The sequence below is a fragment of the Alligator mississippiensis genome, chromosome 3 (assembly GCF_030867095.1).
Source record: "Alligator mississippiensis isolate rAllMis1 chromosome 3, rAllMis1, whole genome shotgun sequence".
In the NCBI taxonomy this organism is placed as follows: domain Eukaryota; kingdom Metazoa; phylum Chordata; order Crocodylia; family Alligatoridae; genus Alligator; species Alligator mississippiensis.
In genome coordinates this window covers 35336745-35355477 of record NC_081826.1, presented here as the reverse complement: position 1 = coordinate 35355477, position 18733 = coordinate 35336745, and the positions used below count along the sequence as shown (strand labels likewise).

At 38.6% G+C, this 18733-nt stretch overlaps 1 protein-coding gene across 2 annotated transcripts in view; it reads right to left on the bottom strand.

The window, feature by feature from the left end:
• LRP12 (LDL receptor related protein 12) overlaps nucleotides 1-18733 on the bottom strand; it is a 102362-nt gene that overhangs the window by 8070 nt on the left and 75559 nt on the right. For both annotated transcript variants that reach the window (XM_014611624.3, XM_014611625.3), the window contains 4 exons: nucleotides 13629-13764; nucleotides 10791-10993; nucleotides 1642-2743; nucleotides 942-1074 (listed from right to left, as the gene is read on the bottom strand). In XM_014611624.3, coding sequence (XP_014467110.1) covers nucleotides 942-1074; nucleotides 1642-2743; nucleotides 10791-10993; nucleotides 13629-13764 — 1574 coding nt within the window. The remainder of the gene's footprint in view (nucleotides 1-941; nucleotides 1075-1641; nucleotides 2744-10790; nucleotides 10994-13628; nucleotides 13765-18733) is intronic.

Below are 18733 nucleotides of genomic sequence, written 5' to 3'. Positions count from 1 at the left end.
ACACAAGCTACTAATTCAGTCATTTTAGTTGCTGTTACGTGAAAAATAATTATTTGTCCCTGTTACAGAGAAGAACTAAGCTCTTAACTATTTCTATATGCAACACAAATTTCTTTATTATGAGGGTCACAAAAACGTCAAAAAGATCTACTATTTCCTGCTTGAACAACAATCATGGATCCTTAGACAAACTACTTATGTTTAAAGCAGGAAAAGGAAGTGTCAATTTTTTTTTGTTCAAATCTCTAACTATAAAGTATCTTTAAGCAGGCCTTGTAGAGATCAATCTACGCCTGTTTATTACACCCTTGTTCCTCAGCATCTGGGCTATAGCCATGCCACTGTTGAATGCAAAATCGTTTCTAAATTAGGAGAACTGCTGTTTTGCTATCTTTGCCAGGATAAGTAAAGAGGAACGATTTGCTACAAGAGCTGGGAGATTAGCTGATGTTGCTGGCCTATTATTTGATGTACTGCTATCAACGAAGCCAGTTGTTCAGTTGTGGCTTACCATCCCCCTTATTAAGAAAATAATACCCAATTTCTGCGTGCACCCCTAATATATGAAATCTAGAATCTCAAATAAAAAAATAGCTCCAACATGTTAACACAAAAGGTCTAATTCTCCACTAATGTATACACAGTTCAAGATTTAAATCCCATTTCCCATTATATACAAATTTGTTTAACTTTGCTATTGTTAATGGTTTATCATAGTGCCTAAAAGCCTTAGTTGCAGATCAGGACTCCATTGACCTAGATGGTATATTTTAAAAAATAAAACCAAACCAAACCACTTGGTAAGCAACTTGCTTCTGTGTCACACTGCATGTCCAAAAATACCGATTTAGACTGAAGAACAAAATAAGAATCAAGACACCTAACATGACAGAAAGCAAAACATTAGTCTGTAGAACTGTTGTGACAATCCAATATCTTACCTGATTTGGGGAGCAAACAGGAAAATCTTCAACTGGTGGAATTAAACCTTGAGCGATCAACTGTCCATAAGATGGAGGAGCTTCTCTTCTTAACAACTCAGCCTCAACTCTTGACAACTGAGTTTCAAATGATCTTTCAAGAAAAAAAAGAAAATTACATAGCATATAATCATACAAAACTTATTCATAAGCAGGGGCAAACTGATGTAATTCATAACATTTGTAGATCGCAGATATTTATTACACAACTCCAGTTCTAACTCAGATCTCTGAGAAGTTACAACTGAAAAGTATTTTAATATCTTTCTGTCCTTTAATGTGAATTAAAACAATTATAGCAACAGAGAACAAAAATGAAAACTCTTGCACAGAAATGCCATTAGTTAATCACAGCCACAATATTTAATTTCAATTCAGAATGAGACCACAGCCCAAAAATTGACATCAATTTACTTTTTCCTGGTTGACAACCAAACCAAAGCTAGCTTGTCCATAGGCAAGCAAATCAGAATTATTCTTCTTCCACCCTCCTTTTTTCTTACGGTCAAATAAAGGATTTCAGAACTATGATGGAGGGATCACATTTGGAAGTCATACCATCCTCAAAAGATCACTCTTATTGATATGTGCTTCAGTTCAAGTGTTTGCTGTGTTATATAATTAGGATACTTCAGCCTGGATTCAGTAATGTGCTACTCACCTTCGTTCAAACATTCTCAGTGAGTACAGCTTACATGTACATCCCAGTGCAATGACAAGCAGCAGTCCACAGATAAGGCTCCCAATGACAGCCGCAGTTATTACTCTGGTGGGCACAATGACCGGACAATTCTCTTCATCACTACCATCACCACAATCATCTTGAGAGTCACAAACCCAACTCTCAAAAACACAGCGGTTATTTTTACAGTGGAAATTTCCCGGTTGACAGAAGAAGCAATTCTTCTCATCTGAACCATTAGGGCAATGATTCTGGTAGTTGCAACGATCAGATCGAGGATAGCAAACTCCATTTCGAGAGCAGGGAAATTCATCTTTTTGGCACATACTGCAATTGGTTTCATCCCTTCCATTTGGGCAATGCCAATAGCCATCACAGCGCTGTTGCTCTGTGTAACACCCCCAGTTTCCACCACATGGAATCTCCCATGGCAAACAGAAGCCATCTACTTGGTATGTAGCATTAAATCCTCTTGCAGCATTCACCTTGTCAGCACAAAAATGCACTCTTATCTGCCCAGAGGACGAAACAACTGTAAGAGGAGCATGAGAGTCAAATGCAGTTAACACACGCAAAAGCTTGCGTGGATTTTCTTCTAATCCATCATATATTTTGACGTAGTCTCCATAACCAGTACCATCAAGTTTAAAGTCAGTGAAGCGCAAAATGACTTTGCGGTGATCACCCGTGTCTATTAGCCATGTACAGTTGCTTCCAGGAGGATAAAAGTCTGGATAATTGGGAGAACTGAAAGTACCATAAAAATATTTTAACCACTGCCCACATGTTGCAACATCACAGTCTATTTCATCTCCTAAGTCAAAACAATCAATATTTCCATCACATTTTAAAGATTCTGGAAGGCAAGTATAAACTTTGGTGACACGAGAAAGACACTGGAACTGGTTGTAAGCACAAGGTTGAAAGGAAGCAGCTGTTGGAGGATTAGCTTTGGCACAGATTTCTTCATCAGAGTTGTCTCCACATTCATCCATGTTATTACATTTCCAACTTTCTGGAATACACTTTCCATTAGCACAATGAAACTGGTCACAATCACAGCTTGGTTCATCAGATTTCCCTGAAAACAAAATTTACAAATATAGGTAAGTCCTCTTAGATTCTACAGCCTTTCATCTTTGCATATTGGATCTCAAATACTATGTCACTAACAGTGGCTAAGTGCCTGGCAACTATTTAATGGTCTGTAAATCAGCAGCTCCCAAAGCAGACATTGTGGCATTTAGAAGTGCGGATCATGAGCCTCATAGATACTCAATTGTAAAAGTTGGCCTTGTATGAAAGTGGGGTTGCAAGCACAGAAAGATATGGATTGTTGCCATAAATTACTGTAAACCCAAACACTCACTTAAAATATAATATTTAAAAGCCAATTCTGCCAAAATGACATTTTCAACCAGATTCTCAGCTGCTGTAAGTCATGGAACTACTGAAATCAAGGGAAGTCTGTCTATTCACATCAGCTGAACATCTGGACTTGTCAATGCCTCAATACCAGATTTATAATATCCATGCCCTAGAAAAGGTTTCTACAATTATTAGAGGTATTTATGTTAAAAACCCATGGCCCTTCAACTGAATCCTGTATGAATGAATACAGGTTGGGGAACAATTAACCTCCTGAGGTGCTACAAAGAAGGACCTGGAGGTTACAGTCAACCATAAAATACATGTAAGCTAGTGTGTTCTTGCTGCCAAAAAGCAAAACCAATACTGGGTTGCAAGTGATATTCCTGCTGTTAGAAGTCAAGGGACATGATTCTTTCACTGTGTTCGACACTGGTGAGGCCTCACCTGGAGTACTGTGTTCAGTTTGGGACCCTGCATTTCAAGAAGGTTGACAGACTGGAAAGAGTCCAGCAGAAAGGAACAAAAATTATTAGAGGCTGGGAAACAAGACTGATGAGGAAAGGCTGAAAGAGCTAGGATTATTTTGTATGGAGAACAGAAAACCAAGGGAAGATTTGATAAGTCTTCAAATACCTGAAGGGTGATTTTTAGAGAGGATGGAAATGGGCTTTTCTTTGTGGCTGTAGGGGACAGGACTAGGAGAAGTGGACTCAATGAGCTACAGCAGAGAAAATTTAGGTTGAAGATTACGAAGAACTTTCCACACTGTGAGACTAGTCGAGCATTGGAACAGGCTGCTAAGAAATTGAGGAATCTCCATCCCTGGAAAATTTCAAGAGCAGGTTAAATAGACCTGCTCACTTAGCTGGGATGGTTTACTTAGGGATGACCCTGCATTGAGTAGGGGGATGGACACATGAGTTCCCTTCTAACCCTACTTTCCTATGATTCTGTATAGACAAACAGTTGGGCCGGGTCTTCAAACACGTTGCACGATAGCAAACATATGGTGCATCTATACTGCAGATTGCAGTGTAGCACACAGACACTCAAGCTGCCTTAAAACAAGTTGGTCAGGTACTAGAAGCACTTTATATGTGGTAGCAATGAGCTCAATACAGGCTAATTCACCCTATTCTTTATACAGTTTCCTTTAGAAATAAGTAATATAAGTTTGTCACCATTGAGTGCTTTTAAAACCCTAAGCATCCAGAATATATGAATGGAAAAAGGTTGATTGGGAAGAGACCCCAAGAGTCGCATGTAATTAAAAATGTAAGTATTAAAAGTTTAGTAATGAGAGAAGTGCTTTCAACCCCAGTTTTTAAAAGCATGTGAAAATAACTGAAAAAAACACTTACCCATTTACACACAGTTTTCTTCTTTTTCCTTTTCAAGAACAACAAATTAAACTACCAGCCAGCATCACAAAGAATTGTGGCCAACAGAAGCAGCCATTCACTGTCTCTTTTGTACTGTTATACCAGCTCCACTTTAGAGTAAGTGTTTGTTTTTCATTTGGAATAAAGGTCCATAAATCCGCAAAGTGCACACAGTTCTCTTAACCCAGAAGTACATTTCCTGGGAAATGGGGAAGCATTTAGTTTCACCAGTTTTGTTAGTTATTTGTATTGCCATTGTGGATAGAAGCACTTGTCATGTGTCAACTAACCATAGCGCTATATGCTACAAAAACAAAGAACAAAAAGAGGCCTCCGTCCCAAAGAGCTTACACAATCAAAGAAGAAAAAAAAAAAGGACACATTCACAAGGAAACCAAGGAAAATGATGTATTGGTCTATACAACTGGAAGTACCAGAATTGCATCAGAGACCCAAGAGTCATCATTTTGGAGTTTCGCGGAATCATAATGAATAAAGTTTTAAGAAGAATCAGGTAGCTTTACAGATAATACAGCTGAAGGGGTTGTTTGGTGAAGAATTAAACAGCAATGTAAGTGGGAACAGGTTTTCTAATAAGCAAATGAGAAAGAATAGATAGGAATAGACTGTGAAAGGTTTTGAAAGCAAAGAGCAGTAGATTAAAAAAATATTAATTAGATGTTCAAGCTTTCAGTTTTGGCTGAAAGCAAAATGCTAGCTAGTGGATTACTTTTGGGAGGACTGTACTATAAAAACTTTACTGCTGGTGGGAACAGAGGTCTGAGTGAGTTAAAAGAAATGTTAGGGTACAGCAAAGTGTAACAGCCAAAGCCAGACCAGAATGTAATGAAAAGGAGTAAAGCAGTGAATCCCTCAGGAACTCTGAGATGATCAGCAGAGTCTAGCAAAACCAAGAAGAACAGAAAGGGAGTTGCATACAAAAGTGGTTGAAAATGAACCAAAAAACAAAAATGAATGAAAAAAGACAACACACATTTAATATGATAGCACTAACAAGAATCAGAAAATTGAAGGCAAAACAGAAATAGCTTTGGAGCGTCCCATTATTAAGCAGAGGACTATCTAGAAAGAAACCAACAGCACCACTTGTTTGTAAAATATTTGAACGTTCTGAAAAGGGAACAAAGATGTCGTCTCGCTTACATTACCCAAGGGTAGGATTAAAAAAAATGTACCCATTTTAAACAATATGTGAGCAAGAAGCAACAACAGAGGCGAAGATGACCAGCCAAGCACAACTTTAGGAAACGTGGCTTTGAATTGAAGGTGAGAACTATGCAAAACAGGATCCAGCCTAGAGATTCAACCTACGCTGAGATGTAATGAAAAACAACAGAATGGTGGGAAAAAGAGGACTTCTAAATAAATAAAAAAAATCATCAATGCTGTTTATTTTACTGTAATAGAGAAGGCTAATAACTGAATGGATCCAACTATAACAGTTCAGTAACCAATCTCTTGAGTCAGGCCTTCCCTACTAGCCTTTTTAATAGCCTTAACAGGAAAAGACATGCATAAGATGTAAAATTGTTTCATATCAACTTTCTACATGTTAAATATCAAAATTTTAAATGCTCAACTGACATTGGAAAAAAAGGTAGATAGGGTACAGAATGACCTGAGAAACTGAACATGGAAGATTCAACATAGCCCCATGACACTGAATGCTAGTGTCCCAATCAAGAAAATAAACTTTGGGGGTGAACAAGTTGTTTAGTTCCCATATTGCTAGAAAACGATATACCTGAGCCTATGTTGATCCTGAGCAAAATAATGGAACAAACAGAGATGGGACTTGATAAAGATGTTAATATAATTAGTAGGGCTGCCAAATGTAATTGTGTTTAGTTGCGCAATTAAAAACTTAGTTGCAATTAATCGCCATTTTAATCAACAGCTAAAACTCTAAATTATGAAGGCACTTTGTATGGTTGGGGAGTGGGGTGTGTATTTGAGGGGAACTTTAAAGGTGTTGGGGACTATGGGTGTGTGTATGGGGTTTGGAGCTGGGGGACGCGACAGACACCCATACACCCTGGCAAGATACCCAACCTGAGTGGTTTCTGCGTGCCCCCGCCCAAGCATGACCCCAGCACTGGTAGGCTCACCCTGCTCTCACCCCAGCAGCAGCAGCAGCCACAGGCAGCCCAGGCTGGGGGCAACTGCTCTGGCCCCAACCCCGGCTCAAACTTCCCTGCTTACATGCTCAGTGGGTCCAGCAGCTCTGTGTGGGTCCCAGTGGGACACGGGCTCCGGTTAGCTGAAGCAGAAAGGCAGGGCAGGGGTGCACACCCACCCACAAACCCCACACAACCCCCATCCAGGGCCCCGAGAAGCCAGGCTGGCAGTGCCAAGTATTCGGGGAAGGCAGCACTGGGTGATGGTGGGGCTTCCTGGCACCCTTGGACCCCATGACTTGGGCTCGGGAAAGCCTGGGAGCTCCAGCATGAGCCACCTCCGGGCCTGCAGGTTCCTGGGGAGCAGCAAGTTGGAAAGGTTGGCTACCCTTGATGTAAGATATTTAAGATTTGTATGCAGCGTTCTGCCTGCTAGTCTGAGGAAGAAACTAGAAAGATTAAAAAAAAATCACCATGTCATATATTAAATGGATTTAAAATGTTTTTAACTGATAGGTCTCAAAATATAAGTGCAAATGGGGAATTATCAGGGACTGGATCCTGCAGGAATCGTTTCAGGCAAACAGTATTTCAATATGGCCAAAAGTAAAGTTATACTATTAGTAACAAAGAATGCAGGCAATATATTGCAAAATAGGAATCGATCATGAAAAACCATGACTGAAGACTTGAGAAGTCATGGTAGATGATGAGCTCATGGTATATGCCCAAATCTAACAGTATAGCCAAAAGGACTAATGTGACAGGGAGGTTCATATAATCCTTGCACTTGGCACTGATATGACTTTTACTGGAATACCTTGTACAGTCCTGGTGTCCATAGTTCAAGAAAGTGAATACAGGAATCAGAAATGAGCAATAAGAATTAGGTAACGTTTCTTACAGCAAAAGACATGAGGAACTCAATTTGTTTAGCTTATCACGAAGAAGGTTAAATGGTTATTTGATCACAATAACTACAAGGAGAACAAATATCTGGTAACAGAGCACTCTTCATGCTAACAAAGGTATTCCAAGATTCAGCAGATGGAAAATAAAGATAGACTAATTCAAACAAAAATTGAAGTACAGGCTTTTTAGACACTTGAGAATAATTAACCCTTGGTGTTAATGTGGTAGACTACTTATAATTGGAATTTTTTAAATTAAGACTGAATGTTTCCCCAAAGGATATGGGACATAACTATTTTCTAATGGGAGAAAGGTATTTGTAGGCTGGTTAGGTAGGCTCACTATCTTCTAAAAGCCTACAGCCTGAGCTAAGGTACACATCAATTACATAGTAGCCAGTATACGATCAAGTATTAGTTTATGCATCTTATCTTGTTGTTTCTCTTGTACTGTTCTTTCCTTTATTACAGGGGGTCTGCAGGAAGACTCATGATTTCAGGGCTCTGTGCCAAGAACTCTTAAAAATCTGGCAAAAGTGGAGATTAGAGTTATACCAAACTGTTTTCATATGAACAGAAATAACTCTTAGCCTGGTCTCCAAACTTGGTTCTACAAAAATATTCTCTATCATACCATGTACCTAACTTATTTACTGTTTGGGCTAGACCAAAAAATGCAGACAGACTGTTACATAAATATACTGAGGGAGGAAACATTTTCTAAATTCAAACAATGAAACAAATTAGCCACCTACTTTATGTAAAAGAAAAAAGTTATGAAGGGAATATGAAGGTACAAGGTAACCTAGGGGATAGTGACCACCAGTTGATAGGATTCACTATCTGGCGTAAGGTGGGAAAGACAAAAAGTAAGGCAGTAGTGCTAGAGTTCTGGAAGGCCAACTTCAACAAGCTCAGGAGACTGGTTAGGGTGGGACTGAGGGGTAACTGCATCTGTGAGATGGGGGTCCAAGAAGGATGGGAGTTTCTCAAGGGACTGATCCTACAAGCACAGAGGGACAACATCCCAGTACATGCAGAGGGAGGCAAAAGAGCCAAGAAACCTTTTTGGCCGAGCAGGGGAATCCATGAGAGCCTTCAGAGGAAAAATAGAGTGTCCTACATGCTGTGGAAGCAGGGGGCAGCACCAAAGGAGGAGTATACCTCACACTTGCAGGGAAGCAGTGAGAAAGGTCAAAGCAGATACAGAACTCAAGTTGGCAGCAAAGATTAAGGATAACAAAAAGTCCTTCTCTTTAAGTAAATAGGGAGCAGGAAGAAGGCACAGGGTAACAACGTAGGGCTGCTAGAGAATGGACTAGGGCAACTCTTAACTGAGAGGATGGAAAAAGCAGAGCTCTTAAATAATGTCTTTGCTTCTGTTTTCCTGGACACGGATACAACTGCACCTCCCAATGAGTCTTTAGTCTGGAATGAGAGTAATACCAATCCGCAACGGTGAGCACTGACCTTGTGAAGGGGCACTTGACTTGGAAGGGTTGAAAGTATTTAAGTTGGCAGGCCCCGACAATCTTCACCCACAGGTACTAAAGGAATTGACTGATAACATAGCAGAACCACTGGTGCAGCTGTCTGAACGCTTGTGGCACTTCGGACAGGTCCCAGAGGATTGGAAAAGGGCCAGCGTGGTCCCTATCTTCAAGAAGGGGAAGAAGGAGGACCCAGGTAATTATAAGCTAGTTAGCCTCACCCCTGGTCTTGGCAAAACCTTAGAAAAAAATCATTAAAAAAAATCACATTTGCAGAGGGCCAGTGGGTAACACAATGGTAAGAGGCAACCAGCATGTGTTTATAGCAGGCAGATCCTGCCTGACTAACCTGGTCTCTTTTTATGAACAGGTCACAAAGTGCTTAGATGCAGGGGAGGAAGTAGATATTATTTACCTGGATTTTAAAAAGGCCTTTGACACAGCATTGCACCCAATTCTTACGAGCAAAGTGAGTAGCTGTGATGTGGATTTTTTCACAGCAAGGTGGGTGAAAAACTGGTTTATAGGATGCACCCAGAGAGTGGTGGTGGATGGGTCGGATTCTCCCTGGAGGAATGTGGGCAGTGGTGTCCCCCAAGGCTCCGTCCCTGGACCAGTACTGTTTAATATCTTCATCAGTGATTTGGACGAAGGTGTTGAAAGCACCTTGTCCAAATTCGCAGATAACACTAAACTATGGGGCATAGTAAACACACCGGAGGGCAAGGGGTGAATTCAGGCAGATTTGTACAGATTGGGGAAGCGGTAAGATCAGAATAGGATGCAATTCAACAAGGATAAATGCAAGGTGCTGCACCTGGGGAGACAATCTCCAACACACCTATAGAGTGGGAGTACCATTCTGAGCACCACAACAGTGGAAAGAGATCTCGGAGTCCTGTCTGATGCAAAAATGAACATGAGTCGCCAGGGTGGCGAGGTAATAAGCAAGGCTAACCGCACTCTTTCTTGCATCATCAGGAGTATCACGAGCAGGTCTAGGGAAGTGATAATTCCCCTATGTGGCATTGGTAAGGCTGCAGATGGAGTACTGCATCCAGTTTTGGGCGCTGCACTTCAAGAGGGATGTGGATAACTTTGAGAGGGTTCAGAGGAGGGCTACTTGTATGGTTGAGGGCCTGCAAGTAACACCCTATGAAGACAGGCTGAGGGATCTGAATCTCTTCAGCCTCCACAAGAGAAGGCTGAGAGGCAATCTTGTGGCTGCCTACAAACTCATCAGGGGGGCCAGCAGGGAACAGGGGGCACTCTGTTTAACAGGGTGTCTGTTGGTGTTACCAGGAATAATGGCCACAAACTAAAGGAGAACAGACTGGGCGTAAGGAAGAAATTCTTTACGTTAAGGGTTGCCAAAATATGGAATGGGCTTCCAAGGGAGGTGGTGCTTTCCCCTACCTTGGAGGTGTTCAAGAGGAGATTAGACAGGCATCCAACTGGGGTTACCTAACCCCAGCACTTTTCCCAGCCTGGAGCAGGGGGTCGGACCTGATGATCTATCAGGTCCCTTCTGACTCTAGAAATCTATCTATCTATGAAATTTAGACCCCAAATTCCTGAAAAACTATGGACCAGTAAGAGGTATTTTACTACTGCATAGTTATTTTCAAGTCTCATTTATTCTGGTCATTATTGTAAACACTACAATATCTGTTATAGTTTAAAATTTCAATAAACCCTTTTATATTTATATATTTATGAACCTTGATTGTATGAAGCACTATGTTGCACACATGGCTGAAAAGATCTATAGAGCTCAAAACCTAAACAAACGAACAAAAAAGCATTTTAAAAACATTGTCCTTTTTTTAAACATACCAGCAAAATAGGCCAATCTGAAGCCTTTTCTAGAGATGCTATCATCTGAATGAAACCTGATCCAAACATGGTCCTGTGAAGAGATGTATGGTGATGGAATGGAGGAGCCACATGTTCTATAACCTTCCACATTCTTGTACGTTCCTATTGTTAACCAATCCGAACTGCATCGTCGTGATCCCTGAACATCAAAGTCTTGAAAACTGTAAAAGATATGGAGTATGAAACTGCATTATCAAAATGGAATAGTTAACAATCAAGCTGATGAATTACTGCAATTAGAAAGAGACAGTAGCTGGAGAAGTTTTTCCTGGCTCATATTAGGGGGAGGAGTGGGGGTGGGGGAAGAAAATGAGTAGGTTTCTGCAGAGGTGGCACTCTACTATATTCTATGTAATTATATAAGAGAACACTAGAAATCCCCAGGCTTATGATCAGAATAATATTGTCCTTGATGCTTAGCAAGTTCAATGTTTGCTACAGAATTTATACTGTCATTTAAAAAATGGATTTTAATTCTTTTGACCACAAAATACCTTTAGAGGTCAAGCCTGTGTTTATCTTTACCTTTATATAACACAAACCTGGGCTTGGTTTCAGTGAAAAAAGGGTTCTGATATGGTTTGGCTTGCCATTGTAGATGGAGCCAAATTGCTTAGAAATGAATTTTAAACATGAATTTAGTCCCATTTAAAACTACATGCTAAACCATCTTCAAGATTCTAACCATGCTAAATCCTGTCTGCATTGAAGCAATATCTGAACCAGGAGACATTATACTGGAAGTGAATTAAAAGTAAAACATGATTTTGTGTCTACATAAAACCAAGCCACAAAGTGCAGCAAATAAAACACTGAACTAGGAATGGAATAGCCAATAAAATATAAACCCAAATCAAAAGAAAGCTAGCCCTGAAACAAAGCAAATGTAATAAAAACATCAGTTTAAAGGAAGTCTTTTAAAAAAGATCGTTAATGCAGCTGCTCTTCTTTCCCATTTCACCCTGCAACATGAGCACATCACTGTGAAAAAAAGAAACACACCAGTGTTAATAAATGCTCTGAATTTGAATTGGGCATTTAAAATAAATGAATAAAGTCTTGGTCAAGTGTTTTCTTTAACAGAACTTGCTTTTCATCCTAGATCAGTAAATTTGCAATGGGAGCCAGCCAAAATCTGCTGCTAATGCAATTCCATAAATCTACAAAGAAATACTAAGTTGTAACTTGATACTAAAATTTCCCCTAGAAGTGATAGTAGGGAATGAACTGATGAATACTTGAAAACATTTGGAACAGAGCTACTGCATGTCTTCAATAAATCTACATCATACATGAAGCTGTTGACAAAACTATCAGTCTTTTCAAAATCTGTGAATTCTCTCCTTGATTATTCATTACCTTCCTATTGGTTTATATACCTTAGATTTCTATTCAACTTAATAATGGTGCAGGATATTAGAACTCTTTTTTTTTTTTTTTTTTAAAGTACTGCCCCATGAGAGAAATTATCAGGAAATTATTTAAGCATACAAGCATGCAAAGGCTTACAAACAGGGGTAAAAAGCATAGACAAGAAAGTTATCTTACATGAAGTTGCAGGAATTCTTTGTCCCTCCACCAGTAACAACAATAAATATTAAGATGACCAACTTCTCAATTATAACATACCATTTCACATAGACAGTCATTCCATATAATAACCATTATATTAGCATTCTGTTTTTACCTCCTTAAATATTTATAAGACCTGAATAAATAAAAATCTATGAAATCTATTAAAAAAATTACTTGTGCATTTAAAATTCTCACAAACTCTGTAAAGAGTTATGAATTAGATTTTTCAGAAGTGTTCAGACCCATCCTTGGAGTCAGTTTTCAGACACTTAGATGCACACAACTGCTGCTGGAATATCCTAAAGGAGGCGACCACATTTTTGGTATTCAGCTTCCTATGGTAGCTGCTGGGTAAGTGCTTTTTCTGTGCCTACCTAGAAAAGTTGTAGGGTTGGCCTCAGGAAATAACTATTACATAGGCCAATTTTTATATTTATAGTATATTTACTGACAAGTGTGATTCTTTACAGAAGTTGGGAATAAAGTAATATGGCTATCAAGTTGTAATTAGCAGTTGTTCTATATATCATGGCTGTCAGGAGCCAAGGCAGCAGGCTAGCCAGTGTCACCAGCCTGCCCTAGTTACTTGAGTCAGCCTGGTTGCCAGTGACCTAACTATCCCAGCAACCTGCCCCGAGCTACTTGGTGGGCACAACTTCCACTGCTTAGCAGGTGACTCAAGGACAGACATCTGTTCCTGATTTTCTCAGCCCTGCCTATTTATTCCTAGTGTCCATAGACCTGCTCATTGGTCCCTGGTGTCCTGTGCCATGGGTCCCATTTCCTGACTTTAGTCTAGCTCCTGCTCATCTGTCCCTGCTTCTAGACTGCCTTGCTGGCTCCTTGAGGCCCTGTGCTTCCAGACTCCTCTTTGACAGCCAGCCTCTAACTCATGCCTTGGCTAGGTAATCACCCATGTCCTGGTCCTGTACAGCTACAGTTTCCTGCTCCAGACCCCCTGGCTAGTGACACTCATCTAGAACCCTGTCCCCCGTTCCTGAACCTGCTTGGCCCATGGTTCTACCCAGGTTGTCCCTTATAGAACACGCCCTCCTGACCCACCTGGCTCCTTGATTCCCAGTTCCAGTCTGTATCCTTGCTTCCCCAACTTTGTCTGTTTCTGATCCCTTGGGCTGTGACCCCCCCCCCTTAGGATCAAGCCTCAAATTACCTATGTCCTGGTCAGGCCCCTGAGAATGACAGTAATAGTATCAAAATTACCTTATAGTAATAATTTCCCCTGGGTTTGCATGGATGTACCAGCTACAGTTGATTCTGGCAGGATATTCAAAGGGCCAGCCTGGGCTTGTGATTGTCCCACTTGATGCTCTAATTTGTTCTGGAATATCTCCACATGCTAAAAAAAAAGGATATTAAACAAAATTGAATTACTTACACACAGCCTTTCACAGAATAAATCACTAAAACAATAAAGTGTGTCAATAATTCTGGCCAACAATAACAGAAAAAAAACCCTATCGAGGGTATGGGTCAGAACACTAAACCAGACATGGTTTCTAGAGTTTAAAATTCCTGATTTCCAACTTGTGCATAAATTTTAATCCCAACTGTGATAAACTTGCTTGGTAAATAGAGTGTGCTCATTCACATCATTTTAAATCTCATTTTGCTTTTTTATTTTTTAAGCTATTTTACTAAGAAATGTTGATTCTCATTAGTCACTATAATTTGATAGTGGTTTGTTCTTTAGCAGAGCATATGCTATATCTATTAATATTCATTTGAGCAATTATAAAACTTAACAGCTCTTTTACTATGTTAATAAATTATATTCACAACTTTCTGTTTACTAGATGATTATTTTTTTATTAATGATTTGTGCCATTTTGGATTTGAATAGAAACCAGAATTCAAAACAAATGCAAAGAGCAGCATTAAGTTGACTAAAATTACCTTAAACATATTGGATACATAAGAACAGAGTTTGGCATGAAAAACTGATTTATCCAACAAATGAAGTGTTTTTATTAATCAGGGAGCTGAAATGATTGTTTTTGGTTACCATGCCTTCAGTACTGTAGGAATTTGAGAACTCATCCTCTTCAGCTCATATTTATTCATAGATTAATTTATCCTTTCCAGTTTTTCCATCCTTCTATTCCCGATGGGTTTCCCTACACTGGATAATGTAGCTACTGAACTGAAGGAAATATTATCTCTCACTACTACAAAAAGTTACTGGGTCAAACGGTGGGTTCATACATTAACAAATCTGGTTACTGGTTCTTAGCCAGGAGATTTCCACTGTAATTAGACTTCCTTTCAAGTTTTGGCTACAAGCATATATCACTTGAATACTTTTATTTAACTTCAATTATTTTACAAGGTTAGGCATTCATATAGGTTTCCATGCCTTTCAATTTTTAAATAGGTTTATATGTCAATTGATTTGATTTAAATAGATAATTAGAATATTGGATATTTAAAATTTTAATTTCTTAAAGAAAAAAAATCATTATTCAACCTGCCAGCAAGCTTAGCCTGATCACACGCAAGGAATATTTAAGGTTCTTCCTCCAAACCACCAGAGTAGCTTGGACTAGTGGCCACAAGGGCTCACTGGAGGAAGACAGGCCACATTCTTGCTCCAGGCTATTTTCTCTAATTCACACTAACTAAAGATGGTTAAGTCCTCATCCCTTTCAGGCACAATTAAATTATCTTTCTCTTTACTCAAAGTTTCTCCTATACAGGAGAAAGTGTGTACATGAATGCACATATTCAAATGCACATATGTGTAATCAGGCTCGTGATTTATTACCCTACCCCATGGGTGTGCTCCTGAGCAGCATTGACCAAAATGAGTGAGAGTAATTGAAGTGGTGCATTCCTTCAGTTACATTTAACTATGGCATTCAGATACCATGCTAACAAGTGCAAAAACAAAATTAACCAGTGGGTGAAATTCAATTTTGTGTGGAAGCTAATACAATGCTATTCCACCTTTTGGAATTCTCCTGATAGCCCAATGCATGGAACTGAATCTCACTTGTAAAACTGCAAATACTTCGGAGGCAAAGATTACTGACTGTGCCACTTGTAAATACATTTCTCAGAAGCTGTAGATTTATAGGACTAATTTAACCTCCAGGCTCTAGTAATGATATAAACCAGAGGTAGGCAACCTTATGCCATTGCAGGTTGCTGCTTGCAACCTAGCTCCCACTGTGGGCTGCACATCTCCAACCTCATCTCTCCTGGACTGCCAGCAACCAAGCCACCTGTGCTTACCCTTACCACCAATCTCCATCCCAAAAGACAATGGAGATGGGAAAATTCTGCAAAAAAGGTAAGCCTAGGAGCAAGAGAATAAAAGGTAGGACTCCAGAGAGTGGGGGGGAAGAGGGTGTTATGGTGCAGTCATATGCTACTAACTCCTCCATGCTGCCCTGTGCCAAATCATACTTTTGCAGATCAGCTCCAACCTTTGTGGGCTACAGGTTGCCAACCCTGATAAAAATTTTGAGCCATGGGCAACCCCCATCATGGCTGCCAGCGTGGCATGCAAAGGCATTTTGCTTGGCACACATGCCTTGGGGTGGACAGTGGGGAAGTGCCTGAGGCTCCACTGCCACAAGAAGGATTGGGCTTTTTGCAGCTCCCTTATAAGCCAGCTGCCATCCACCCCTGATCTTACCAGCAGAGGTTACAGATGTTTTAGGTGCTCTGCCCAAAAATGTTGTCGTCCCCTGTTCTGACTTTGCTCATGTGAGCTACAAAACTCCTGCACAAAAAGTTATACCTATAATTCAAGCACATTTTTTTCTTCCTCCATACCAGCACTACTAATGTTCATGATGTTATAGCAAGTCTTGAGATAATTTGGTGTCTTTCTACATCCTGACCCATGTAAGATGACCTGAATCTTATCACTTAAAAATGATTCTAGCCACTGTGACTGAAAATATTAATCCTGAAGGCTCAAAGTCCAGACAGCAAATAAAAATAACTCAAAATACATTACTTTAGAATCTCAGTAGTTTATGATTAAATAATCAGGACAAATACAATTCCTTATGATATATTAGATGCCCACACCTATACTTAGTTAAACCTTTAATATTTGAATGTTTAAAGAATTTACTATGGACTTTATTTGCAGATTTACAGAATTGTTGTTTCAAGTTTACTTCTCAGAAAAATAATCTTAATGAAATATTATTTGGCTTACATTACAAAACAAAACTGCCAAGAGAAAATAAGACACAAAAGGATACAACACAACCTAAAAAATAGCTTAAACTGTCAACAGAAAAAGATTAAATTCATAAGCTGAATAACTTTTTAAATGAACTAATTCCACAAATATTTTTTTTTCAGAAACAGGTCATTTTTCAATTGTATTGTTGTTTGAATACAGACAGCTTTATAGTTACTTTTCCTCCATTTATAAAACATCAGTATTGCACTAACAACAACAAAAAAAAGTATTCTTTTAAATATTTATTTTAAGTATTCTATGAATTCATTAAAACATTGGCAATTTTTTCTTACCTCCTATTTACTAGCTTAAACCTAACCACTGCTTTGAGGCTACTTTTAAAAAGTTTTATAACCAAGATCAGTCTCATTTAGTTATGTTGCATAATAGTGTAGTACAGTATTACTACACTACATATATTACAGTACAAAGTAAGTACATAAATGTTTGACTAACTGTAGAAGATGGGGAAAGTAGCAACATACATTTTTAAAATTCAAATATTCAATTAACTTGAATGCAATATTTACTGTTTTAGTTTCAGCAAACCCCATAGGTGGTGCTCTAACACCATTACATTTGGAAATGCTAACTATTTTGCGTGCATGAACTGAAATGACTACTGTTTGCAATTCAAGTTACTAGCAAAGCATCAGACTCAATGACAAGCAAGTAGATGTGATATTTTAAGTTTGCTTTTTATGTGAATATTCCATTAACAAGAACAAAGACACAGAGAAGAAGAAAAAGTGCTTAAGTCTTTCAAACCAAATATGCTGATATTGGCAGTTACTGCTACATAAAACTACTAAAATATAGATCTTAAACTATGAACAAGATTACTTCAAGTAAAATACTTTAAATTATATAGATATACAGACATATCTTGAAGTGCTAATAGAATGTCTGCTTTGATGTTGCCTATGTAAGCACATTTAAAAGATTATATGTCTGATTTTGGATATTTGCAACATTTTGTTGTAAAAAAAATGTCAAGCTTTTAAATGTGCTTACATAGGCAACATTAAAGCAAACATTCTATTAGAACTTGAAGATAGCCTTCAATATATTTATTTTTTATTCAAATTCATGAAGTTTACCTTTGTAAGGCTCCTATTACAATATAAAATATTCATAAACACATATTAATAAGAACAAACCTTCTAACAACTGTACATCATTAAGAAACTAAACCTTTTAATCTCCCTCATACTAAATTCCCCAAATCCATAGTCATATTTCCCCATCAACTGCTTCAAACATAGCATTAAGGACAATTTTAACCTTTTATGTAAATTCAAATGTCTAAAGGTCTGCATAAAAAGTCTTCATGCCAGTTTACTATTATCTGTAAGACTACAGACGTGAACTATATATCCAACAAATTCCACAGGCATGATTGAACAGTTTTGAAACAATCTTTGGTCATTTTACATTACTGAAAAATGTTTCTTTCAACAATAAAATATAAATTATCAAAGGTAAACAAATAATTGCACGTGCTTTATTCTGAAAAGTGGAGGAGGAGAGGATGGTTGTTTAATAACTCCTAAGAGACTTAATTACTGGAAGTCAGGAAGCCTGTAATGTGCATGTTTAACTGCAAGAGCCTGTTAGTTTTCATTACAAAAGAAAAAGCTAAAAAATGCTTTAAAAATGAAGTGCTGTATTCTATAATACATACATATTCTTAGAGTAAGTTTCCTATCTTAATTCACTGAAGTATGCATATATTTCAAAATACAACTTTTAACATATTCTTGTCTTTGCCTAATTCTATTTGTCAGTTATAACAGAAAATCAAAATGAAATTTACTAGTGGTTTAAAGTAGGCATAGCCATGCAAGGGAATAGATGTGATATCTTTTATTAGACCAACTGAGTAGTTGGGAAAAAGTTTTTAGCAAGCTTTTGGGCACAGTTACCCGTTTTCAGGTATCTGTTGTTCTGAGACTCCAAAAAACGAGAGAAGCTAAAAGTATGGCAGGGTGCAAGGGAGTGTGTAAATAGGTAGAAATTAGAAAGACATAAGGTAAAAGCAGAGAGGGAAGGGAGAAGAGAGTAAGGGGGAAAAAGGCTAAAGGGAGACCTTGCAGTGATAGAA